We start from the raw sequence: 27,677 nt of genomic DNA, 5'->3' as shown, positions 1-27,677 counted from the left end.
GGTCTTGAAACACTGCAAAAACTGAGTCTTTGCATAAACTTAATGTGATTGTCAATAAAAGCCTTTGATACTTATGACATGCTTGTAATTATACTTCAGTATACCATAGTAACATCTGAAAAGCAGTAGACTTAGTGAAAATTAATATTTGTATCATTCTCAAAACTTTTGGCCACGACTGTACTGAAGCTGGTATATACATTGAATTAAAATGAGCTTTGGGAAATTTCTTGTTTGGTTGTATCGGTTACCATAACATTACTTTGTTGAGTAATGTCAAGTTTATTGTTGTGCATGTTCATGACTGACTACATACAACTATGAAATCATATGTAATAATTATGTAATTTTACATGCAATCATTGGGTGGCAGTGATTTTCAGGCTGAAGCAGTAGCCAAAATCGACCTGGTTATTACAAAAAATTTTTAGTTATTCAACAACGCTGTCAAGATGAATTAAGATACGATACAATAGTATATGACATTAGGTCAATATGTTAGCAGACCAATTTAAAAAAGGATCTCCGCATTATTACACATCAGCCCTTGACAAGCTGTTTTCTCGTCAAATTACTAGTTTTTCCTTTACTATCAGAAAGTAGTCACAGAAAACTTCAAGGGAAAGTTCCCTCATTTAGAGGAGGAACCTTACTTATAGTAAAGACAGCCATTAAAGTAATCAGACAAATGACAAGATTAAATGTTAAATGCCCATAACAAACTTTGTGTTTAGGACACTTTCCAAATAACATAACAGATAAGCTTTAGTTCTAAACAAAACACATTGCAATATTGTTACATGACAAAGTCAAATACACACCCACAAATGATCTTTATGATATAAACTTAATTGTCTTTAATCTACATACACAATATACACAAATGTACAAGAATTTTCAGTTTTACTGTTATAAATGTATACAGATATTCTATTGCATGTGATGCCTTGATTCTGGTTCAGTCACATTTTCAGGATATCTTCTTTCATAAAAGAAATGCAACAGCAGGTGCATGGTTAAAAATACAGTTTCAGGACTTCGTTTGTCGGCAGAGAGATGCGATCTGGGTTATGCAGCTGGTCACAGCAGAGGGAACTGGTTGCGAGGTCTCACTCCTCCATGATGCCAGAGCCTCCAGGGCATCTTTAGGGTTACAGGGTGCCAGGTCATAAATTGCATAGACAGCAGATAACTGCACCTGGTTTGGAACACCTACGATCAAATAACAACTGGTTAGTGGTTATGTGGTGGTTACGGCTTTGAGCCACTAACCAAAAAGGTTGTAGAGTCAATCCATGGCAAGGGCAAGTTCATTGACTTTCACTGATTCATTGACTCAGGCCTTACTCAGTCCATTTGAAAGATATCAAGGTTTTATTTTTACAGAATTTTCTTTACAATATTTTGTAGAAAACAATAAATCACAAAAAATGCCTTTAGCTGAGTTTTCACAGCCATGTTACGTACCTTCTAAAATACCGTGTTTGCCAAAGAGGTTTATGGCTCTTGCTACATTTTGCACTGATTTGAATAGCTTCTCCTTTATCCCTAACTGACCGAGTCGACCTGGAAAAAGTAAGAAAAATTCCAAACATCGAAGAAAGTACTATTTGACATTTATCAGAAAGCTCTTTGTATTGCGTGTGGCCATTTAAAATTACAGTCAAGGATGACAACAGGAGACCTTACAGACTATTATACAGACTATTATGTGTCTGCAACACAACTGATGCTTTTACAAACAATGTTGTTCGGGAAAATGATAAACCAGAAAAAAACATCACTTTTCAATTTTTAAATCTTTAATTTTAATTATTTGCATACAGTGTCACCAAAAATAAACAATTTACCAATTAATCGGAGAACAGCTGCTACAGAAACATCCCGGATTGGGGTTTGCAGGGGCCTCCGCTGTGTTATCCATGTGTTCATGATGGGCCAGAGCTCTTTGCTATTTCATTCAAAAACAAAAAAACAGGATTAAAATGTGAATTATACTTCATTTTACTATTCTGTGTGTAGTAAATAAACCGTACCCAATTACAACGTCATGTGTCCACTTCCACTTCAAATGTGTACACAGGAGATCCAATGTGAATATGCATTCCCATGTGGCAGGGCAAAGGTCGTGACCGTGGCGATGATGCATCTGAAATGTCAAATCTTTATCCTCTCGAAGTGTTTTCAGTGTACTGCTGATCATGTCATAAATATCACATGGGGGGCTCTAAAAATAATAAGACAACTGTTATAAAACCTTTAATCATCGCTGTCCTTTCAAAACCTCGGATGTTCAAAATCGCTCTTTTTAGTAAATAGAGAAAAACTGCACTTTTTAAATGATTAAATACTGTGTTCTCAAAGTTGGCAAGCACTTTTTTATACTTTTTATTAGTTAGATATTTCTGAAACCCCGTGAAAAACTTAATGGGTGACTAATAATGACTTAAGACAAGAAAATCTCAAAATATGGAGACAAGATTTCAGAAAGACATCAACGATATGTTACCTTAATATATTGATTTAAATCCTGTGCTTACAACAAAATGCCATTTTTTGTATATATAATGCCTAGACCAGGGTCATCCAAAAAATAGCAGCCTAGCACTGCTTTAAAGCGATAGTTTACCCTAGAATTCAAATTTGTTGTTTATTTACTCACCCTCAGGCCATCCGAGATGTAGGTGACATTTTTTCTGGAGTAGAACAATAAAGAAGTTTTTATAGCTTCCTGATCTCGCTTCCTCTGTCGCATAAATGACGTATGCACGATCTCAAAGGTGAACGGACAACAAAATTGAATTCTAGGGTGAACTATCGCTTTAATTATTGGTAACGGACTGCTTTCGAACAATGTTGTTGTCTCTGGTCATCAATTAGATACTGTCTCTTAACAGAGTAAGCTATCAGGATCACAAACCTTATCCCAGTGCAGATATTTCGTGAGGTACTCCAAAATTTCTCCTTCTGCTTTTAACTTGGTCACAATGTGGATGGCTCTGCACAAGGTCGTCTCAAGGAACAGCACACTTGGCCATGTTGTAACCATAAATAAAATAAGTTTACAGGCATCAGGCAAATCTGCAAACAAAGGACTTTATTAACAACAACTTTATTTTCTGTGCTTGTACTCCTGTATTTATATAAACGTAATGGAAAAAGTGGCTTACCCTCTTTGAGGATGCTGTAGGCAAAAGAATGGGCTTTTTGATAATCTCCAATCTGGCGACACAAACCCACGTAGACTCTACAGAGAGCTTGTAGATTTGCCAAACTCAGACCGCTACGCTCCGTTTTTAGTTTTGTCCGTATGGCAGACATGATGTCTTCCGTTGAGGACTGAAGAAAAAGAAAGAAAATGTTAAAGACGTGTATACACATAAATTGTCAACTACGTATAAAATGTGAAAAGCAGAGGTGCTTACCTGATTCACACAAAAATCAGCAATCACAGCCTTTTCTTCATCAATCAATATCGGTTCCTGAGATATTCTCCCAAGAAACACATGGCTCTTAACAACAGGCAAAACTTCAAAACACGAGATCCCTATTTTGGCCAGTGCTTCGGAGATCTGGAGCTGTTTGCCATTTTTCTTGGCATCTGGTTTTTCCTCTATTTTCAGATTTTTTTGTATTTCTTGGGGAGCTTCAGAGGAGTTAAGGACTGCTTGATGATCCGTCACTTGTTCTGCAGGAGCAGGCGAACAGTTATCAAGTCGGAGTCTTTTAGCACTCTTTGGTAAAAGCATGTTCACCCCTGTCCTTTTTGGTTTTTGCTCTGTTTTGGTAAAAGCAGTGGATGAGGAACTAATCGTTTTGTTTCCTGATATCTGGTTGACAGATGTAGGGGATGCACCATTTTCGTTGCCGTTTCTATTCAGGTTGACATTTCCACGGAGTATGTTTAAAGTGCGGGCTCGCGCCGACAGCTCGGGATACATGGTATCCAGCATCTGCATGGAATTTTCCTGAGAAGCAGCGGGAGGCGAGGAGGATAAGGCAGATGATGGCAGTCGCCCTGGGACCGGAACAGCGTGTTTTGGAGTAGCTGATCCAAACTGCAGCGGCGAGGATGGAACGCCACAGGACAGTGATGGAGTGGTCAAACACGGAGACATTTTCGATGTATCTGAAAGTGCTGAATCGATAGCAGGCACTGAAGTTGGCTTCTCAGGAGACTTTGGTGCATCGGATGCTAATCTTGTAGGCGTTGATGGGGTGTGATGTCTTGCAATTCTTGGAGGAGTAGCAGTCAGCGGCATAACAACTGGAGGTAGTGGTGGACCCATCTCTGTCCGAACCCTTCCAAGAGAAAAATGTAGGGGCGGTGTAACGGAAGCTTTTGTGTTGAGATCTGGAACAAGTGAAATAGTTCCATCTTTTTCAGATGAGTTAGAAGTTTCTGGATCAGGAGTAATGTGGCACATTGTGCTGATATCCTCTGGACAATCCTCTGCAGTGTCTCTTGATGTTACCTTGTGGTTGTAAAAATTACTGTCCAAACTTTCAATGCCAGAGCTCAGGTCATCAACTGACATCTCACCGTGTTGATGGGATTTATCATTTGTCTGCACTAATGTTTTTTGGAGATTCTCGGAATCATCTGCTCCTTGAATATCTTCAGTGCTACTTGTCTGACTTTTGCTAACAGTTGTTTTATTTTCTGGTGGTTTAGCCTCTTGTTCATCATCAGGGTTTATGGTTTCTTTGGAAAGTCCAGATTGACAGGTCTCTGTGCTCTCAGAATGCAACCCTTGGGGCTCATCTTCAAACGGTTGCTTTGCAGAGGAGCGCTGCTCACTCTCAGAAACATCATCCAGCTCTTCTGAGGAGATCTTTGCTTCGGACCTTGACCGAACCCCCCTGACCTTCCTCTTCAAACCAAAGAACCCCTCATCCTCTGATGAAGATTCTTCATCCTTTGAAATCTTTAAAGGGGAAATACCTTCATTTTTCCTCTCAACTGAACCTTTCCCAGATTCTATAAGCATTGAATTTGTGTCCTCATTTGTTAACTTGTTGGTTTGTCTATTCTGATTATTCTGAATGTCATGTGATATATGTGCAACTGTCCTTATTTCCAGAGGTGCATGAGATTTTAATTCCTCATTCTCTTCTAATTTACTACAGTTTACATCAGACATCAATGATACGTTAGATTGTCTCTGAAAATGTTTGCATTCTGCAGTTTCAACCAAAGCGATGGATGTTGGGTCAGGTTCCACATGCTGTTGAGAAATTAAAGTTTCCTCAAGCTGTGTTGTGTCACCATTTTCATTCAACAGGAAACTCTCGTCCACCGTTTGTCTGGCATCATCTTCTAAGGAACTCTCCAGTGTATGCAAATTTTCTACACTGGGATGTGCAGTCAGATTTAGAGTGTTGTTTATTTCCGATACATCCTCCACCTCCATGTGTTGGCTCTCGGATGATGTGTTTACAACATCCAGATCAGCAACTGGTTTTGGGTTCAGATGAGTCAACGGAGAGAAGAGATCGGAAGACTTTTCTACTTCTCTACTCAGCAATGACTTCTGGCTCTTGACATCGGAATGTAATGATGTTGTGTTTTTAATCATTTGCATGTCTGATTGTGCTTCCAGGTGATTTTCCAGCACATTTTCTAACACTGGCTGATCATCATTTGAGCCATCCTATGAGAAAAAAAGTTACAAATAAAACTGTGATACTAAGCTATTGTACTTACCATACTTGTTCTACAGTAAGATCCAAATATCATCACAATTTCTTGATTCTTGGATATACATGGACTTCTTGTAAGTCTAAAATCATATTTCACTTCAAAATAATGTGAACAAATGAGTTAATCTTGACTTACCATCTCTATTAAAGGACTATGCAAAGGTGATAAAACTGCAGGCAAAGGTGTAAACAACTCTTTAATGTCTTCCAAATCTGTGTAAAGATCTCCAGATAGCAAGTCTTCATTGTTTATTTCCTTCTGTGAGGATTCATAAGTTTCATTAGTCCAAGAGTCCACATGTTCCAGCTCATCCGAGTTTATTTTTCTCTTTCTGCTTGGCATACTGCATTGCTGTTCCTTATTGTGCTTTATGAGGTTCTGAGGTGATGATTTAGTTCTGCTGATCTTAGAAGACGCCTTCAGTGTGGGGGTTGAACGTTTTGAATACAGCAGGTGAGTTTTTGGACTCAAAAGCTTCTCTGGAGATGGACAAGAAACCTGTTTTCTTAAAGGACTGGCAAACACTGGTTGAGGTTGGGGTTGAGGTGGAAGTTGTTTTTTCAAAGCTGTAGGCTCTCCTGATGATGAAAAACAAGTTAGCAACTTTAGTATAATTACGATGAGGAACTTATGCTGTGTTCACACCAAAGACAAACAATCGCATTCCACGCTTTTTATTACTCGCAGAAAAGTTCGCTATTTTCACGTCAGTGATGCAAAAAAACATCACGGGACAGGGAGTGTCTTCATGCATCCGGACCCATTAAACAGTAGGTGTCAATGAGCTCTTCGAAAGAATTTCAAGTTGAAAAATGTCAAATTTCAGTTCGCGTCTTGTAATTTACTTGTGCAAATCACTTAATTTGCGTTTGGTGTGAACACAGCATTAATACTAGACAGACTAAATTTAGATCAATTAATTCACAAATGATTACCAGAGAGGAGTAATTGCTCAGGGGTTTGTGATGAAGGCTCCATACAATGCCAGAGATCCTCCAGAAGCATTCTGACTTTGTCTGAAAAGAAGGAAACATCAACAATGGTCATGGTTGTTACGTAGCACAAAGGGTGTTGAACTTTTTACTTTTTTTCAATTAAAAAAATGTCTACCTTTGTCGATGTGTAGCTCAGTCTCTGTCTGAGAAGACGTAGTCCTTTTCTCTACAATAAAAAGTATCTTTTTAAGTTCAATGACTGAATATAATGAAACAACGGATCTGAGCAGGCATAACTTATACCTTTGTTGAACTCTTTTTCAAGTGTGTTCAGCCGTTGCTAAAGACAAGAAAACAAATAATTACCGATAATAATACTAGATCTCAAAATATTCCAATTCTGGGTTGCGCTTTATTTCAGTTTTTTCAAATGACACTACTAAAGAGATATTCTCACCTGTGTTGTGTCGAGACTATCTTCAAGCCTTCTTTTCTCATTCTGTAGGTCAGTGATTTCACTGTTCTGTTGAAATGTTGTCTCTGTATGCAAATGAACCCAATTAAATAGATCGACGGTTATATTTAAACTCTACAGTGCCTTAAAAATGACTAGTGAAGCACAAGCATGGAAATGACTTGAGGCCAAAATTATTTTAAAATCTTAAGACTAACATTTAAATCATACTGTTACATTATTAAAGGAAAAGTTCAGCTCAAAATCAAAATTGCGATATTTTTTACTCACCCACAACATGTTTTAAGACCTCCCATCGTCTTCGGAACAAAAATAAAGATATTTAGATGATATCCGAGAGATTTCCAGGCCTCCTCATAGACATCATGTTTATATTGTTGTCAAGGTCCAGAAAAGTGCTAAAGACATGGTTAAATTGGTCCATCCGCTCACAGTGGCTCAACTGAATTTTTCTGAAGCGACGAGAATACTTCATGTGTGAAAAACAAACCAAAATAACGACTTGAATCGATATATTCTCCTCTATCTTGTCAGTCTATGGTGCACGTTCAAGAGAGCACTTCGACGCATGCGCATTCAGTGGGGGCAGACGCATGCGTTCTGACTAACAACCCGGAAGCGCAACTCTGTGTTTACAAGCAGACATACGCCGTATATAAGATGATGCTCACAAAATGTCTGATGATTTCGATATTCAGGAAGATTTGCACTTTTTCTGCACATTTTGGTGAAGTGTTGAAGTATTCTCGTCGCTTCAAAAAAATTCAGTTGAGCCACTATGAGTTGATGGACCAATTTAACAATGTCTTTAGTAATTTTCTGGTCCTTGACAACAACTATAACCATGCTCTCTATCTATGAGGGACTGGAAATCTCTCGGATATTACCTAAAATATCTTATAGACGCCGGGAGGTCTTAAAACATGTTGAACGTCATGTGGGTGAGTAAAAATAACACAATTTTGATTTTGAGCTGAACTTTTCCTTTAAATAATAAATGAACATACCTTTCAGCACCAAAAGTTTATTCTCAAGGTTTCCCTTTCTGAAAGGGAAAAAGAAAATGTGAGAGTTAAGTTCTGCAATGTCTTAAAAGTTTTTTTATGACAATAACTGATCTGGTTGGGCTTACAAAATCAGTGTCTTGGCATTGTCCAGCTTCAGATTCTCAAGATCTTCAGCGGCCTGCTGATATGCATAAAAAATAAATACAAAAAAGTCAGTCAAAACCTGAAACTACTTCCTGACTGTATATTAATCTTAGGGGTGGGCGATATAGAAAAAAATTCAAATCACGATTTTTTCTGGATACATCACGATTCACGATTTTATCCCGGTTCTTTTTCAAGTAGGTTTTAAGACTATTTTGCAAATTACAGAGCTACAATACAGCCAAACTAATGTCCCCATATAAAAACATACTCTTCACCATTTATATTTTCAAGAATATTTTAATCAAGTTAAGATTTAATGCAAGTGCAATTCTGAAAGTATGAACATTCAACAAGACTTGCATTACAATTAACATCACAAAATGAACATTGGTTTAATAAATCTAACAGTTGTAACAGTCAGATAGCTTATTAGACATAGATCCCAGCAAACAGGTTCAAAAATGTAAACGGCTTATTTTTTACAAAGTTAAATAATGTTTAAATAAAAATGTACTTGGTCTAGTTAAATAAATGCAAGTGCACAGACTTTAGCATAACTCCCAAAAAATAAACATTGGCTTCCAAAGGTAAAAACAAAAACACACATACAAAATGTAAACTACCTTTCGTAATCTGTTTAGTACATTTTTCAAAGTGCAACGTGTTTCAGAACCAAAACAATAAAGGTACAAAAATATTTCCTGACCTGAGTCCTGAGTCTTGTAAACTTAGCAGCTTTGGAACATATCAATTTCTAAAATAACACAGTATAACTAATCACAGTCACAAATTTTTAGAAAGGAAAACCAGCTGATTCACTTTATCTGGCTTGAGAGTTGACCTTTGGCAGGTGACAATATTGCCACCAGTACTGAAGGCTCTTTCTGAGGGAGCACTTGTGGCTGGAATGCATAAATACTTTCTAGCAAGTTGGCTAACTCTTGGAAAGTTTGCCTCATGGACTTTCCACCATCCCAGTGGATCCACCTCACTTTCTGCATTTGGTGTGGACAAGTATCCCTTCAATTCTCCTTCTATTGCCTCTTTTAGAGATGAGGAAGCTGATGTTGTGGCTGCAGATGCACTTACAACACCTGAGGCTTTTAAAAAGCTGGCAAGTGATTGTTTTGCTTTCTTGGGTGGTGTCTGACCCTCATCAGGGCTCTGTGATGTGGAGGTTGAGGTACTAGATGTAGGCTGCTGATTTGATGTTGGATACTGTATGGTCAGCAAAGCCTCCAGCTCAGACAAAGCTCTGGTTTGTATTCCCTCTATCTTATCTTTGTCTATGTATTGTGTTTTGAACCTGGGATCGACAAGCGAAGCCATGTCCAGCAGGTCATCAGTGGTGGGGTCCTGATATTTGTCAGTGAGGTATGCGAGAATGCTTGTCTTCATTGTTTTTGTTAGTTCAGTGTCTTCATCATTCAGGCTCAAAATGTTGACTTTCAACAGGTGAAGCACTGGCTTTACATAAGATATACTCACATAGTCCTCACCTGAGAGTGCATCAGTAAAGTCTTTCAGTGGACTCAATGCCTTTTTCACAGACTCCATTACGTCAACATCTTGCCATGACGGGACCAAATGCTTTAGTCTTCTTGTCTGCCTTCAGGACCTGAGAAATGGCCTTTTCCTGGTCAAGCACTCTCTCGATCATGTTGAGTCTCGAACCCCATCGTGTTGGGGACTCGGTGATGAGCTTCTGTTGAGGTAGCTTTAGCTCAGTTTGAGCATTACTTAAGTCCCTCTTTTTCTTCCAGCTGAAGGAGAATGTACTGACGACTTTCTTGCAAACCGATGTTACACGTTCAACACGAGGGTCTTTGGCACTTTTTTCTAATAAAAAAGAATAATGTATTAATTAGATTTAACCTAATGCACAATGTAAAATTTTATTTACAAATGTTTATATTATAAAATTATATTATTTTATTGAAACCAAACAGATGTTCCACAAAAACGTTTTTATATATAAATAATACAAAACAATTACATATAACAGTGCAATTATTATTGCAAACTAATCTCATAATTTTACTGTTCAATGTTCCTAATGTAATTTTAAATTATTTATTATACGAACAATCTCCTGAATGGCAGAGACAATATTTATTTTTAGTTGCACTCACCGATGGCTAGGTGGAGTCTGTGCCCAAAACACTGCAGACGAGCCCAGCTGTTGAGCTCCAATGCCTTCACCATATTGGCCCCGCTATCTGTCGTCATACAGGTCATGTTTGCTTCTTTCAGTCCCCAACATTCAAGCGCGTCCCTGAGGCCTTGCGCTATGAGCTCGCCCGTGTGATCTTGTGGGAAATATGTTGTTTCTAGACACGCACTGCACAACTTCCAGTCATGAATAAAGTGAATCGTCAGACTTAAATAAGGCTCTGACGTACGGCTAGACCATAAATCAGCTGTTGTAGCAAAAAACTTTACGTTTTGAATTTTGTTTTGCATCTTGCTGCGGCACTCGGAATAAAGCTGTGGAATGGCCGTGGAAGAAAAATATTTGCGGCTGGGTATTTTGTAACGTGGATCTACGACTTTGAGCAGTCTTTTAAAGCCCTCATTTTCCACAGTCTTTATGGGAATCATGTCTTTGGCCAGGTAAAATGTCACCTCATCAGTCACATCTTTCCAGCGCTTGCTCGTTCTGTCATACGGAGTTCCTTTCTCAAATGCATCTTTCGTTAAAGTCGTTTGTTTAAGCCTTGTAGTTTCTGGCTGCTTGGTTGTACCTGATGTTCTCGCGTGGGGTCCCTTTATAATTTGACTGTCGGCATACTCTTTCGGGTGCTTTCTTTTGAGGTGGTTAAAAAGGTTTGTTGTGTTGCCATCCGACGTGCGAATCTTATCATTGCAACATTTGCAAATAACTGCTGTTTGCGCTGTGTCTGTTGGGGAAAAACCAAACCATTTCCATATTACAGATGTTGAATTTTTTTTAGGGACCAACTGCTCCGCGTTTCCCTCCATCGTCACTGACTGCGTCGCTTAATCTCACTAAATTTACGAGCAACGTACACGAGTTTGTTAACTTGGCGCCATCTATCGCACGGATGTTGACGAAATCAATAGAACAGCAACGGATATAACGTGTCGTGCACTATATAGGACGATGTAACGATTTTTCCGAAAAAGTGGATCGTGCTGTCATTTTAATCGTTCGCGATCAAATATCGTCATATCGCACACCCCTAATTAATCTCATTTATTTTCTAACTAAAACCACCCAGAACCAGTAATAAATGTTTCATTAATATTTTATCCATATTTTTGGACCTAAGTTACCAAGCTCATGCAACTAGCCAAAACTTCACAGATGCCAGCATCTAACCTGAGTTTTCTGCAGACGCTCTTCTAAAGTTTTCTGTTGAACCTTGAGTTTCTCATTCTCCAGGTTCTGCCTCTGCACCGTGTCTGGGTAAAGAGTGGGTACAAAGTCGCATTGCGGGGAAATGACCCAGAAAACCAGTTAGTGTATGACCCAAACAATTTACACGCATACCTTCAGCTTTCCTTAGGGATTCTTCAACTTTTCCTTTTCTGAAAATACATAAACATAAATGCTATGAGCAGAGAAACACAATACAATGGCAGCATGATGTAATTACATCACAGGGGTCTTACAATGCGAGCATCTGAGAGTTGTCAGATCTAAGTTTCTCCACCACTTCGCACTTCTGCTGATAACATCTCAAATCAGCCTGTTTTACAAAGAAGGGACAATAACATACATATATATCCTATGGCCACTATCCCACAATGCCCAACTCCACAGAATGTTTGAACACAGACCTTTGTCTTCTCCAGCTCAGTCTTTATGTGTTCATACTCCGCCGTCTGTTTCTCTAATGGCTCCAGCTTCAGCAGCACCTCATCCAGCTGTCTGTGCAGTTTGCTGCTCTCTCTGATCCAAACACAACAACAATAAACAACTATTACCCTGGACCCACATGACATAATTCACATACGTTAAGACAGTATTAAGAGGCATCTTCACTGAGTTCAAAACCAAACTGTCTGGTGTCCCTACTGGAGGTTGTGTATTTAAGCAGGGGTATAGGCCAAGGAAAGGATTCTGGTATTACTTCAGAAACGACATGAGAACTTGAATGTATCAGCATGTTTCCTTTTATTTACAAAAGTTTCCTTTTGTCACATGAGGCCTAGTTTAGAGACCCTTAAAAGACCTTTAAAAGCACCAGCCATAAACATAAACTTCAAGTTATGCACTTCAAAGATTTATCTTACCTCTGTGATTTTTGAAGCTGTAATTTTTTGTCAAGGCAAACAGAAACGGATCCATAAAATATAGTGAAATTCTACAACGAGTGTGCAGATAGGTTACAGATATTTCATTCCTGCACCAAACATAAAAACAGCACCATTCTACACAGTTTATGAAAGGATATCATCACACTTCTCTTTGTATTCACTCAAAAGAGGGCTGAAATAACAAAGTTAGAAGGTTAACAGATAATAAATTATGACTGCATTGCAAACTTTTACAACCTTTCTTAAACTTCTATAGTATTAGCATTGTTTAAATTTTGAAACACAGAGCAAGATTACAGTGACTACAAGTGGGGAATCCTCAAACCCGAAGTACTTATTTATAAAAAATATTCCTTTGACTGAAAGAACTGTTATATTTACATATTGGTCTTCTTTCATTGACCCTTTAATATACCACTTTATTCTTGTAACCATTTAAACATATGTTTGCACTACAGTGTGTCGTGTTGTGTGTACACAGCACAAGACAGCACTAGCTGCATTTACATGGACACATCGGATTGAATTTAATCAGATCGTGCAATCTGAATGTAGTGTTTACATGAAAGGTAAATTAAGTGATCTGATTAATGTGCGTGTTTACATGACAAGCTTCAAATCCGATATAATCTGCTGACATGCGCACACTGCACAAGTCACTAAAACAGCGTTTTAAAGCACATGTTGTGTATATTTTATTTTACAAACGGCACGAAAAAAAAATTATGAAGGCAGAGTAATATCTCGTGCCAATGAAGCACGAGCACATCCGATGCGGTTTTACCATGGTTAAACCATAACAAAACTACCAAGACCCACCAGCAGTGTTGCCAGATAGAGTTGAAGGTTTCCAGCCCAAAAACGGTCCAAAACCCGCCCAAACGCACACAAAACCGCCCAAAATAATTGATTCATATTTGGTTAAATTTGATCAATATTTAGCTATTTTAAATGCCACAATTAATGTACCATGCTATGGCTAGCGACATACACCAGCAGCAACGGAACCACAGTAACAAAATGACAACATATCGACGTTCACATCTATGGCCCATGGCCCCGCCCTCACACCACACAAAATGCACTTTAACAGTGTAGATTTAGTTTAAAGATTATTCACATACCCAATTCGTTAATAACGAGTTCAACAATGTGTATTGAAATTATATTTTATACTTCAAATATTATTATTTTAACTATTATTATTACTACATTTTACTCATTATAAACAGGTGTGTAAGTAAGAGCGAGACAGAGAGAGGGAGATCTTAAACCTTTAAATGCAGAACAGTAACAGGGTGTCGGTTGTAACTTGACAGGATGCTGAAGAACACAGCTGAACGCAACTTTTCAGAATCACTTCGGCATATTGACTGTTTATATTTCCCACTGAGTGCTGGCTGCTTCTTCTTTTTAGGCGGTTGCAAAACTTTGGCGGTGGCAAACTATCACTATAGCCTGCGAGCTGCCTGCGACCTCGTCAGTGGGCGTGTTTAGTAACGTCACGATTACTAATTGGATGGAGTACACGCACACTTGGGTTTTGTTAAAAGAACAATACGGCATTTTTAGGAGGATGTATTGACAGAAATACAATATAATATACAAAACTATTTCTTCAGAGGTGTATAAAGACCTTACGTAATGAACCATTAAGTTTGTAATACCTTAGAATAATCTGTTTATATCTACATACAGAGCGGCCCTACATACATTGAATTCGCCGCCATGTTTTGTACAGCAGTCCTAAACGGACAAACAACTCTACAACGCGCGTTTTCTCTTCCTCTCCGCTGCGGTATCGTGGTGAAACGGATCACGGATGATCCGTGATTCGTACGGCTCGTGCTCTCCGGTGCGGAACGCATGTGACCCGCGGATTAACTGACAGTTTATTCATCATTGAGTAAAAGAGTAAAACGCGCTCTCGCTCGCTCTCCAGTTTCAGCTCCAACGCGCGCTCTCTCTCTCGCTCGCTCTCTCTCTCTCCAGTATCTGGACGCAGGCCCGGATTAAGAATTCAGTGGCCCCTGGGCACAAGTGTCTTGTAGACCCCCCCCCCACATACATAAACATATTCATTTTTCTAAGAATAAAAGGGCAGACTTTGTCAATGATTATACTATAAGAGTAATTTGTCCATTTGTTCAACTTTATTTGTGTAACAAGCACTTCGCGACTCACGTTCTTATGTAAGCGTGTAATGGTAAACGGCATTAACGAATATTAGTTATACTGTTACGAGTCTGTGTAAGTAAACATTTTGCAATGTATGTAAAAGCACTCTGGATTTTCTAATAACTTAGGCTAAAAATCGGTAAATTAAGGTAGTTAGACCTGATCAACATTATATCAATATAAAATTCATTATTGGCGAAGACCAAATACATGTAAAAAAAAAAAAACTCTTACCTTTTTAAGATTTTAAAGACAACCGTGAGGGTATTCTAACTTAACCTATATCTTATATTCACAACAATAAAGACGTTCTCATTTACATCTTTTCAGTTTCTATAAAAAGCGGCGATTTTGGCTATATTCTTTCACACAGCCTCTGTCATGGTAACCATGTGCATATTTACAGACGAAATGGGTTCATGTTTACACATTCAAACAGTGGATAACAGTGACAGGTTGTTGGAAACGCTGTTTTGTACTCATTTCATTCAGGAGTCACCTGTGGACTGTGCTGCTTCTTCCTGCCGCTCAATGAGACGATCCCTGCGCGGGGAAAGAGAGACCTTGCGCTCGCAGGGGACATTTTCCCACTGAAAGCTAAAGTTTATCAGAAAGTCGCTTGATTTATCGCATTGTGCTTCTGAACAAAAGCTGCTAAAGGGCTTGTAAAAGTTACTAAATCAAGAGACAGACTTGCGTACTTTAGAAACACGGTTTTGTGTGCGCACTTGCGTGTGTGCGGCCAGAGAGGCACATGGCAGAATGAATATAGCGAAAACATTTTCTCCCCCTTTCTTGGGCCCCAAGCACGCATGGGCCCCTGAGCCTGTGCCCATAATGCCCATTGGATAATCCTGCCCTGTCTGGACGAGTACAATATTAAAGCGGTTCCAGATAAACAATGACACTCAAAACTGCTCCGTCACACAGCTAATATTACAACAACAACATATCTTGATATGTTAGTATGTTACTCACATACTGATCCAAATCAAAGCATCCTCGGGGGACCGAAAGAGCAGACGAGTGAAGCGCTCAATCTTGCAACTTAAATAAATATGCAGAATACAAGAATTTCCCCTTCTAAGGTACAAAACAGCAAAGATAACGAAATGTGTTGCAAGTATTGCATGCATGTGAAGCTAATGCAGGAAACATGTGTTTAAGCTTTATGCACTAAACTATTGTATAAAGATCTCTAACAATACTGCAAAGCATACAAAACGTTATACATCACGCTAAATACTATTTATTTGTAAGTCGCTGTTGATAGAAGCCAAACGTGTATCAATGCAGCTTTCATGAAGAATAATCACTAAAAGCCTTCAGGTCTCGCAGGTTGTTTGAGATGCACGCCGCGTGCCCAGAGAGTCAGAGCACAAAATACTAAACGGAGTTCTCTTTCACGCCTTCTTACTCTGAAACGGACATATAAACACAAAATAACCTAAAAATTCCCATATTAACAAGAAACCCTGTAAAGGTATTCAGTTTGTTTCATGACCAAACAGTTGGGAAACAAACCACGTGTTCCAGTATATTGCGCGAGCTCTTAAAGGGGCAGCAGCATAATAAAGATCTCTGTTTATAATGTTCATCAAACAATAACGGACGGGCCCAAAAACACTCACTGATATTAAAGGAATTGTGTTCTCTTATAGGAGTCGTTCACAACAAATAAAGGAAGAAAGAGAGTTTACATAAAAATAATTCAATCATAAACAATGATTTGTATTAATTTCTAATTGATTTATTAATGTTTTAAACACATTTTAATGAAGTTTTAGTGATTCCTTTTTCTTACCTCACCCCACTAACTCTGGTGCTATCAAATTGACCCTTCGCTAAGCCACGCCCGAAAACCGCCACAGGCCAATCGTGGTTTAGCAACCATAACTAGGCACGGGAGGTCTGTCAAGCTTTCGAGCGAGGGAAACATGCCAAAGCGTTGTGCGTACGGATTGTGTAAATCTGATAGCCAGAATCCTAAAAGCTTGGACGGGGTGGTGAATTTTTTCCCTTCCCGAAACCTAAAATCCAAGGGGAGAAATGTCGGACGTGGATCAAGCAGTGTGGAAGGCCTCATTCACAACTAAATGTGGGACATTCTAAAACGCTTAGCGTACCTAAACAGCGATCAAGGAAAACCAAATTTCTGTCAATCCTTCCTTGTGTTAAACACTTGCTGCTGTCAAAAGAACGAGCTCTTGTTCCGCGGATAAAGTGAATATCACGTTAATCATTTTCTCCCCCATAGAAGTCCATTATAAGGAAACAGCTTACCGTGGCGTAACGTACCTAAACAATGCACTGTATCATCTCATTTATATTTCTGTCCCTTTTTATCAGAGCTTTTAGAAACATTTGTGCTGTTTTGTTCTAGTTTGCTGCACAGGCTATTCAGCTCGATGTAACAACACTGAAGCCAGGAGTTAGCAACTTTATTGCCTTTCAGCCTCATTTCTTAATATTGGTTTCAGACAGGGCATAAAGAAGCCCCTACTGCACTTTTTAACACAATGCACAGTGGCTTTTGAAGTATTAATTACAACTAAAATCACAGAAATTTGTCTAAGCCACGTTAAGCTGTTTTTTCTTATAATGGACTTCTATGGTGAGATCGCTTAACGTGATATTCACTTTATCTGCGGACCAAGAGCTCGTTCTTTTGACAGCAGCATGTGTTTATTAGAAGTCAAATTTGACAGAAACTTGTTTTTCCTTTATCGCTGTTTAGGTACGTTAAGCGTTTTAGAATGCCCCACTAAAGGTCGACAGGATTAACAAAAACACCTATGTTTGCCCCAAGGTAAGAGCACGCTAATGTTAGCTAGCTAGCTAACGCAGCACATCATTGCTTGGAAAAATGACGGTTCTTTGTTCATAATGCATATATTTGAATGTAAAATAAGATGATTAATGGCAAGACGGAAATTTGTTTGTGTTGTTGATGATGTATGGCTCAGCTCAGCATCTCTGGCTCTTGCCAGGTCCAAGGCGTAGATTAGACCCACGACGTGTGAGCAGTAGCCTGGCGCGCTACTAAAATATAAGCAGGAGAATGTTACATTCATAGGCTTTAGCTTCAATTTTGATTAAATTATTTTCTAATCGGTTGCATATTATGTCGTGGATATATCCCTCGAATGCACACTGCAGTCCCTTTTGTCTTGCTCTCTCAGATATTTCACATGTTCGCCAAAAATTACTAATTATCTCCTTGGGAATGTCTGACACCGGTGCATACAACACTTGCCAGGCATGAACGCTTGACAGGCGTAGCAACAGTAACTAAGGAGGGCGGGGCTTAGCGAAGGGTCAATTAAGGGCTGGTGCCACCAACTGAATAACTTTGTAGCACCAGTGCCACCTCTCTCAAGTGTTAGTCTAGAGCCCTGTTTTCTTGTAGAATTGTGCTTCAAATAAAGAACTTTATGTTGACCAGATTGTTAGTTAATCATTTACAAGTCAATACTGCCTATATGGACAGCAATTTAAAAAAAGTGAACTTGTAAAACTGCGGTGTTAAATGCGATGCGGTCGAAAATTTGGGTGCACCTAACTTTTGTGCTGGTGCACCTAAGAAAAAAGGTTAGGCGCACCAGTGCAACCAGTGCAAAAAGTTAGTCTAGAGCCCTGTACCCGCACAATCAAATTCAAAACCGCCCAATCTGGCAACACTGCCCACCAGAGCGTCTGCAGGCAAACAATAATTAAATAAATGTTCAGCAACAGCTAATACCAAACTTTAGAAGTGATAATATGAGGATTCATATATCAGCATTAACGGTAAACAGAGACGGGTGCAGTGGACGCGGGTATCATTATACTATTCACAAAATGGCTACTCAAACAATGTTGTAAGCACAGATGTATTTATTTTATGTCACAGACACCAGCGTAATAATGTACAATTAAAAAAAATGTCTACATATCAATGAAGCAAGGTCTATTACAGCGACTTACCATGGTAAAAACAGTTAATCCTTCCAAAGCACATGTAAGTAAACGATAAATAAATGTTCGGTAGCCTACTACGAATATAAATGATAATTTTATCATTAGATATTTTAGCCTACAGTATTTTTGTACATCTGCAAATGTATCGTGTTTTTGGAACTGAGAAATTGTGGTTAAAAACTCACTCCAGGGAAACAGTTAAGACATTTTAAATGCATAGAAACATTAATATGTTCATTTAGAGATGACAAGCATATGGAAATTTTTACCGCTTTGTCAGATTTACGGTTTTTGGTTTCTTTAGCAGCAGCTGCTCCGTTCTGTGTGTCATACGCCCTTACGTCTGTACGAGCCAGCATCGTCTTTGCACATGCGCACAACTTCCTACTTCGGTTTTTAATCTGATCAAGTGTTTACATGTCCTATCAAGCAGATTACAAACATCATAAACCACCCCTTACAATCTGACTGAAATTTCAATCGGCTTGGGCATTTTTAATCTGATTGACGTGTTGATATGGAGCGTTTTCATTCGGATTGGATTTTTAATTGGATTACATTGGTCCATGTAAACGCAGCTACTGACTGTCATGACAAGTGGCTAAGGCATCATTTACAAAAAGCCAAAGTAGGGCTGTCAAACGATTAATCGCGATTAAACGCATCCAGAATAAAAGTTTGTGTTTACACAATATATGTCTATGTGCTGTGCATAATATTAATTTTGTATTTATTTATGTATTTACACAAAAACATACATGTATATTTCTCTCCTGCACACAAGTTAAAGTGACGTCTGTGCATGCTCCTTCTCCTGCTCTCCTTGCTGCCGCGTGCTTTTCCTGGGATAATTGTCCAATAAGGGACTAAGAAAATTTGTTACGAAACAGTTTTATATTTTGAAAAAAAAATTCTGAAACCTGTACGATCGCTGGGGGAGTGTATCGAGCACAGAAATACTATGTAATACGCCCAACTCGTTTTTTTGACATGTTGACCATGTTAAGCATGAGAAGACAGCACGTTTAACATTGTAAAGAAGTCAGAATGCATGACACACCGTTGCACCACCCCTTCAACAACATAAACAAAGGTTACTGGGCATGTGCACTTTTGTGACCCCAACTTAACCTCCGGTACACATTCACAAACAAGTGCCTGTAGATTATTTCTGATAACAAGCAAAAGAAACTGAGAAGAACCGTTCCTTGGCTTTTGGCTAAACAATATTTTGAATTTAGACTGCGATACCAAGCTCAACCACTAGATGTCAATGTACCATACGGTTTGTTTAAATGCGACCGAACTACAGGACCCATTCAACAAATTGTTCACTTAATAAAATGAACATCCAACAAAATTTAAAAAATCGTTAATACAATTATTATACAGTAAAATAATAATACAAATTAATATTAACATAAATAAAATAGTTATATTATTAGACACTAGCCAAACACAAACCGGAAGTTAACTGAGGGTCAGGCGCGCGCGCTCCGATAAAACGGTTTATATTATGTGAACACAAACTTTTATTCTGGGTGTGATTATTAGCGATTAATCGTTTGACAGACCTAACCCAAAACTTAAACCTTACGAGTGCTTTTCTGCAAATACTGGTATTATTTTGTTTATTTAGTTTTAAGTGGCACTAAATTAAAAGCATGCGCATTTGGGATGTAAAAATGAAAGATCGCTCACTCAGTGTCAATGACCTTCTGCTTAAGCGTTAATAAAGCAGCCACATATTCATCCAAGCTCTGAAAAAATAAGACATAGCATCAAGATTTTTCAACAACAGCCTGTAAAACAAACAAGGCAACATATCAAGTTACATTAATGTCTCGTTCTTTAAAGCTATTCAACTTTAAAGCATTTTCCAAACTGTAGCCTAACTGGCAAACAGTGTCAGCAAGGATTCGTTATAGTACTGATAATAACATCTACTGTACAGTTTGAATGTAAGGTAAATCACTTTGGATTGGTAATGTCAATTGGCCCTAATGACATATGATTCAAGCCATAATTAACCATTTGATAAACAATGAGAGAAGACACAAAAAATTCAATCCAAAATCTGCATTAAGATACCGATGCCGAGACAAATTAGTGCTAAATGAATATCAAGTAACTAGATTTAATACTTTAACAGATTTAACATAATTATTATATTAAAATATAACATTGTTCACTGTTACTTTCACGGCTTGGTCAACGTTACCCAAGAAACTAAAATACGGGACAGTTGATTTCAAGATTAACTTCTCACCTGATTCAAAACAGTGCAGTTTTGACAAGTGCCAGAAGTCGCATCAGAGGCGATTCCTCCGACTTTTGACTGGTTCTCTCCCGGCATCATGGTAAAATTGAAATAATAATATAATAATAACTTTTCACAATACGTCAAAAATTAAAAAACGCGTAACCAAAACAAGCCCATCAATTCGTCGCACATACAAACGATCCGCAGCACGTTGACTGAGGACCCACAGAAAAGACCCCAGCTCAGCTGCCCGTCAAAAACGCCGGATTAAAATGTACATCCACCATAAAATACAACGCAAATTACAATGTGGAATTTAACCCATAAAATAGCAACATGAGTAACGTGTGGAAAAGAAAACACTTATACATCATGTAGGGTGGAATTTTTTTATCCGAAGAAATTAAATAATAATGCGAAACAAAAAGGCAGGGCTTAATGGCCCAAAGAAGTGAGGAGGTCCTGGCTGCAGGATGCAGTACGGGGCGGTGCTACATATGGGGGGCTCCTACGCGTCTCATTGGTTAGTGGTTGGCGTAATATTAAGGGCGGGTCTATGTGTCGTCTCGCCCTAACCTCGCCTTATTGGTTAAACACAAGTAATGACGTCGATTCCTCAGTATGTGTCACTTCCGCTATATCTAGCATCACGGTGAGTGCATAGCCGCGGGATCGTATTTTGAGCAGGGGGTGCTGTGAAATTTTTTTTTATGACTGTGGTATGACTGTGCCATGGGCGAGCCGCTTAAAGAGTACATTCCTCAATATTTTTAAGGGCTTATTTTGGTTTATGGAGTGTCCGACAACAAGTTTATGTACATACATGATGTAAAAATACTATTATTTCGTAATAATAAGCAGTTTTTATTACCTTACTTCTTGACTGACTCTCAAATGATTCGTTCCGCGATTCATCTGTGTAATCTCCGCCTTTCCGCCAGCGTAGTCTGATCTGATTGGTCAGATAGTGTAGTCTGCTGTGATTGGTCAGATGGTCTAGTCTGCTGTGATTGGTCAAATGGTCTAGTCTGCTGTGATTGGTCAAACGCGTTCAGCATGTGTCGCAAATGGACCGCCTATCATTACTGCTGTATTACGGTTTGCAGGTGGTTGGATATTAACAGTGTATAGAGAGAGATGGCGTCGATTTTACCTTACCAGTTCGAGCCCGAGTCTGACGAATCATTCTTTAATCCTTATACAGATGCCAGTAAGAAAAAGGACTGTTTTAGACACTTCTCTTGTAACAGTTAGTTATCACGGCATACAGTGTACGGTGTTCGTATCTTCAGATGTTATTATAACTATAGTACACCACGCAGTTCTTGAAATAAAGACTTTGCGAGTTAATATGGTTGAACACTTACATTAGCGCAACGAGTTTATAGCTAACGTTAGGTAAACAAACAGTAACAACCCCAAAAATAACGGTAACGTTAGCTAAACACAGACATGAGATAACGTCACACAAATTTAATTTTAAGTAAAGACAAAAATAAAGAGTCACACTTACAGGTTGTGATTCGGTGGAGCTTACAGGTCCAAATAAAGTTGGTATTGCAACATCTTTTAAGGAAAGACGTTTAATGTATCCTGCAGTAAAGGCGCCAAGATTGATGAAGCAATCTTCGGTAAAATGACGCGCGCAAAGTAAAACGTTCGGTTTATACTCCTTTGGTGTCGTTTGAAAAATAAATAGTAACCATTTTTTCCTCAGAAGTTCTTCCTTTGGTAGTGAAAATAAGACTGACTTAGTTTCACTACATAGAACACAGCTTCTCTTAGACATGATGCACACGTCACGAACGAGCTAGTACAGTGTTTGGGGAGGAGAGAGTTAAGTTTTCGCAGTCAGTAGGCGGGGATTTTTCTAGTGACGTAGGTACATTGTGGTTAAAGATTCGGACAGGTCATGGCTTGTTCGCGTGATTCAGAGTCGATTACCTTTTTTATAAGCTAATAACTTTGTTATTCGTTCACCTTCGGATTTACAACTTGGCAGATTGCTTACATTCAAACACGGCAAAATTAAACACTTCATGAAATGTATTTTTTATGATCTCGAGGAATGTACTCTTTAAATACAATAGATTAACCCACCGAACTAATGGATACTAAAGTTCTCTGTGCTCTTAAATAGTGTAATCTATTACAACAAATAAAAATGGAATAGAATGAAAATCTAAACTCAAAACGGGTGACTTTTCTTGCATTTTAATTACTTTATTGCTCATTTGTTGAGGGAAATAGATCGTTTTTATTGTCCCAACGGAAATTTCTTTATTATTATATGTATTTTACCCTCTCCCCAGATGGGGCAGACTGGTGCTCTGTTGTTTGAGTATCGTTGCCCAGAGCGTTTGGATGTTTGGAGCGTAAGTGACGAAGCATTGAGGATGTATTATTGGAATAAGACAAAGTTTGCTCGCATATCAGACATGACACTTTATTAGCAGTGTCAAGACTGAAGTGTTCCCACACTTGAGAACGGGGTCTCTTGCGTGCATTCTCCATTTAAAGATCAAACACACTTCTGCACGTGTAAGCTGCAGAGAACCGAGGACGGCGTTTACTAGCAGAAAACCAGTTTGTGGTTGAAGAAACACTTTTATACTTTTTGGGAACAGTGTTAAACCTGCAATTTACTTTTTGACAACAGACATTAACATGTCATGGTTTTAAATAGTACTTTAATTAGCAATACAAAATGATAAAATTATATAAATTAAATATATAATTATAACATTCCTATGGTTCAGCGCAATCGACGCGCTTTGAGTTTGATCCCTGCGTGACGTGTCAGTGAGGTAACGAAGCTTCGTTTCCTCAGGTCACGTGACAGACTCATTTCCAGCAATGCTCCGGAACACTGTTTCGAAGCACTAGCGTGTCGAAAACTCGATACGTGTGTCGACACGGGGTGTCGAGCAACCCATCCCTGTGTTAAAGTATTAGATGTGCAAATGTCATGTGCGATAGGGGGAACTTGCAGAGGCGTATTAAGACCTCATGGTGCCCCTGGGCAACAGCCCCAGAGGTGCCTCCCCATCAACCCACCTACCCACACGCAAGAATCCACTCATTAAAAGATTTATATATTAAAAGATTTTATAAGAATAAAACTCTGCAATTTACAATATACTATTTTACAAGAATTACACATTAACATGATACTTTTGTAGAAAAGAACACAAAAAACAACTCTTTTCATCAAGCATTTTTAACAATTAGGCCTACTGTAGTTAAGGCGCACCTGCTTTGTGTTGTAATGTTACATTTCAGGTTTTGATGTAGTGAAAAAAAATCACTAACATTTTTTTAACAAGTGTAAATGTTGTGCGTGCCACAACACACACACACACACACATTAACCATATGGGCAATTGGGCAAGTGCCCAGGGGCACCAAGACTTTAGCGGCACCAAATAAACCCGCAATACAAAATATATATTTTTATAAATGTACATAAGCATTTCTTTTTTAAGACTTAAGTCACGCATCTGCGCTAAATAGGCGTGGCACCATGTGCGGGAATACCCCCACTTTCAGATAAAAATGGTTCTGTCCTCCGCACTTTATCGACACACCTCCGCCAATATTCCCGCCCATGTTATCTGGTTAGTTACATAGATTTGAGTGAATTAACATTCAGCCAATCACAAGTGAGTGTTATGAGGCGAGTCGTCTTTGGTGTAGCCTACACTTTAATCTTCAAACAGATGGAAGTTGTTGTAGCGGCGACTAAAAATGCGGGGATTAGCAGTGATTAATAAATGTATATATACATGGCATGCGTCAGAAATAAGATGTTATAGTGCCGATAATGTATGCTAATAGTACGTGGAGGTAAGGCCACTATTTAAGGTCCAAACCTGGGTTTTAAAGTGAAAGTGAAGAACGGTGTCATCACGCAATCAATTCATATGTGTCCTTTTTAGTGGTGTACACTTTTATCTTAGTACTTATGTGATCGTTTAGTAAGAAGAATATACACATATTGTGCTTAAAAAGAGCGTTTGAATAGCTGTATAGCAGTTAAAATAGTAACAATAACGTTTCATGTTATTTTTATGAATAACTTTGCTATACATTGTAATCTGGTGAATGCCACTTTGGTGAATTAAAGTCCCAATGTCCTGAAAATCTGTACATTGTTCCATTGTCCCCCTAATGTGAATACATACATGCAAACTATAGTGTGTGTGTGTGTGTGTGTCCCTGTACCCCCATTTTGTGGCACGCACAACATTTACACCTGTTAAAAAAATGTTAGTGATTTTTTATAACTACATCAAAACCTGAAATGTAACATTACAACACAAAGCAGGTGCCCCTTAACTACAGTAGGCCTAATTGTTAAAAATGCTTGATGAAAAGAGTTGTTTTTGTGTTCTTTTCTACAAAAGTGTCATGTTAATGTGTAATTCTTGTAAAATAGTATTTTGTAAATTGCAGAGTTTCATTCTTATAAAATCTTTTAATATATAAATCTTTTAATGAGTGGATTCTTGCGTGTGGGTAGGTGGGTTGATGGGGAGGCACCTCTGGGGCTGTTGCCCAGGGGCACCATGAGGTCTTAATACGCCTCTGCGTGTTGAGAATGAGCTTTTTTAAATGCTGGCGCAGATCCCTGAGAGAAGCACCGGACTGGAGCGGATCACTAAACTACAGACTGAAAGAAGGTCAAAAGAATGTTTGATACGTTCATTTGTTACGGGTGGATTAATTCATTAGTTTTTTTCAGAATAGCGCCTAATTTGCAGAGCGCCGAGTTAACCACGCTACTTATTTACATTCCGCGGAATACACGGAATAGAAAAATCTCTTACGGTTGACATTTTATTCCGCGGTAACGGAATTTTCCGTCATTCCGCCCAGCCCTAGACCCAAGTAGATAATTTCTTGTGAAGGCACTAAGCAGCTCTTTGTCTCATTCACTTTGAAGCCTAAGTTTTCCAAATGGGACATGAGCGCTCTTATCTATCTCTGCCTGTTGCCGTGATGGGGCACAGAGGAGAAGATCGTCCAAATAGCCTGACACTCTGAGACCCGCTATTCTTAGCGAAGTGAGCGCTGCTTCGACACATTTGCTGAACACTCTCGGGGGCTAATGAATGCCCGGAAAGAACTGTCAAAAACTCGTAAGCTGTGCCCTGAATTTTCTGTGTGCTGGGCAGATGCTTATTTGAAAATATGCGTCTTTCATAATAAAATTGGCACAGAGCTTTGAGCGTGAGCATTTTTAATGTGTACTTCCTGAGGTGTTTCTTGAGGTTCCGCAAATCCAGTATGGGACTGAGACCTCCCCCTCTTTTGGGAATGACAAAATACCGCAAGAGCCGTGATAGCTGTTTTCCGGCGGTACAACCCGAATCGCTCTTTTGCTCAATAAAGAGTTTATTTCCTTTGTAATATTCAAGTGTTGAATATAAATGTATAACTGTGATATGTGTGTCCTGTATATGGGCACTAGGGGGCAATGGTGAATAGGAGGGTTGATGGGTAAGCAAAGGGATAGGGTACGAAAGAAAAAAGTAAAAGAACGCATGTTGAAAGCTGATCTGTGAGCTTGTCATATTTTCTCGTCAAAATAATACATCCTTCTCCAAAATCTGAGCTGCCTCCCCTTCTGCTGTTGACATCAACGCATTTTCGAAAAAGTGGTGGTTTTACAGCAAACTGCAGATGATAACCCTGGCTTATTGTGAATAAAACCCAGGGGTGTACTGCGCATGCGCGCCAATTCGCTGCCTGAACAGCGAGCGACCGCTGTAACTCTTGCTCACTAGTGGCACGGCAGCATCATCTAGTGTAAGAGTGGGGGATTGCAGTTCTGAACTGGACAATTTTGTTTTTGTGTTTTTATTTTTACATTGTGCTGTGCCCTCGGCCCACTGCCTGGATGCACAGGGAATGAGTTTATTTTCACACTACACATTTTCTTGCAAACTGCCCCCTGACGTTTTAACCCCATGGGTGGAGGGGGGAGAACTTTTCTGTGGGGCACTGGGGGAACTGGTGCCAACTTCACATGAAAACTGGTTGAGAGAGAACTTTCTTCGAACAATTCCAGAGTCCAATGCCTTCTCTTGGCAGGAGGGGGAGAAATTGACTCTCTCTGATGGAGGATAACACCAGATACTCTGTGAGTGCTGATGCTCATCCTTTTGATCTGACCCAAACGACAGGTTAGGTAGCACGCCGCTTCTTCCCTCCCTGAGGGTTTGCCAGCCGGTGTCGAGCTGCAGCTGCGAACCTTTGGCTGAGCTGGTTTCGGCTGTGGCTCAGTCTGTTGAGGCTGAGCAGGTCTGGGACCCCTGAACACTGGCTGAGTGCTTCTCTGGGGGTTCTCAAACCCTGCACGTGCAGATGGCCTCATGGTGGACTTACGAGGGAGGCAGGTCTGGAAAGCCTCACCCTCCTGTTTCCAGAAAGGCAGGGGTCATCTTTATTAGTGGCTGCCACCCGCACTCTTCTCTCTAACACCCTTGATGGGAAGAGAGAACAGTGAGGACAGCACTCGGGGTTAGCGAGTGCCACCTGCATACGATGCAGAGGGGATGAGAGTCTCTGCCGGAGATCATAGATCCACAAGAGCACGGACGCAAAGTCGCTTTCGTCCCACTGCTTGCTGACCCAGAAGTTGCCATAGTTCACCACAACGTGCCACTTGACAAGAAAAACGCCTTAACGCGCAGTTTACTATTATCAAGCTCAGCAATAA

The 27,677-nt window shown here is 39.3% G+C and overlaps 2 protein-coding genes across 3 annotated transcripts; both read right to left on the bottom strand.

The window, feature by feature from the left end:
* Positions 1–833: 833 nt before the first annotated feature.
* On the bottom strand, positions 834–21,905 carry ice1 (KIAA0947-like (H. sapiens)). Of its 2 annotated transcripts, XM_057339963.1 has the most exons (22): positions 20,960–21,905; positions 20,392–20,450; positions 12,690–12,724; positions 12,529–12,547; positions 12,073–12,184; positions 11,905–11,981; positions 11,783–11,820; positions 11,612–11,694; positions 8,247–8,302; positions 8,122–8,159; positions 7,097–7,179; positions 6,943–6,979; positions 6,815–6,865; positions 6,640–6,720; positions 5,840–6,282; positions 3,426–5,654; positions 3,171–3,339; positions 2,921–3,081; positions 2,037–2,227; positions 1,851–1,951; positions 1,468–1,566; positions 834–1,212 (listed from the first exon to the last, which is right to left on the bottom strand). In XM_057339963.1, exons 1-22 carry the CDS (start codon positions 21,047–21,049, stop codon positions 1,031–1,033), a joined length of 4,434 nt encoding a protein of 1,477 aa, XP_057195946.1. In that variant the 5' UTR covers positions 21,050–21,905; the 3' UTR covers positions 834–1,030. The 2 variants fall into 2 exon arrangements, with proteins under 2 accessions (XP_057195946.1, XP_057195947.1); XM_057339964.1 differs by lacking the exons at positions 12,529–12,547; positions 12,690–12,724.
* LOC130557863 (E3 SUMO-protein ligase ZBED1-like) lies at positions 9,830–11,586 on the bottom strand. Its single transcript, XM_057339965.1, has 2 exons — positions 10,401–11,586; positions 9,830–10,107 (listed from the first exon to the last, which is right to left on the bottom strand). Exons 1-2 carry the CDS (start codon positions 11,248–11,250, stop codon positions 9,830–9,832), a joined length of 1,128 nt encoding a protein of 375 aa, XP_057195948.1. The 5' UTR covers positions 11,251–11,586.
* Positions 21,906–27,677: the final 5,772 nt, after the last annotated feature.

This window comes from Triplophysa rosa, linkage group LG8, assembly GCF_024868665.1.
Source record: "Triplophysa rosa linkage group LG8, Trosa_1v2, whole genome shotgun sequence".
Lineage (NCBI taxonomy): Eukaryota > Metazoa > Chordata > Actinopteri > Cypriniformes > Nemacheilidae > Triplophysa > Triplophysa rosa.
Note: the sequence above shows the minus strand (reverse complement) of the source record. Positions and strands in the feature narration are given on the sequence as shown.

Excerpts from the sequence above, each read along its gene's own strand:
- ice1 (XM_057339963.1), bottom strand. The coding sequence starts at position 21,049 with ATGATGCCGGGAGAGAACCAGTCAAAAGTCGGAGGAATCGCCTCTGAT. Across the intron at positions 8,160-8,246 it reads AATGCCAAGACACTGATTTT|AAAGGGAAACCTTGAGAATA; the intron begins GTAAGCCCAACC and ends TTTCCCTTTCAG. Across the intron at positions 1,952-2,036 it reads ACACATGACGTTGTAATTGG|CAAAGAGCTCTGGCCCATCA; the intron begins GTACGGTTTATT and ends TGAATGAAATAG.
- LOC130557863 (XM_057339965.1), bottom strand. The coding sequence starts at position 11,250 with ATGGAGGGAAACGCGGAGCAGTTGGTCCCTAAAAAAAATTCAACATCT. Across the intron at positions 10,108-10,400 it reads CAGACTCCACCTAGCCATCG|AAAAAAGTGCCAAAGACCCT; the intron begins GTGAGTGCAACT and ends CTTTTTTATTAG.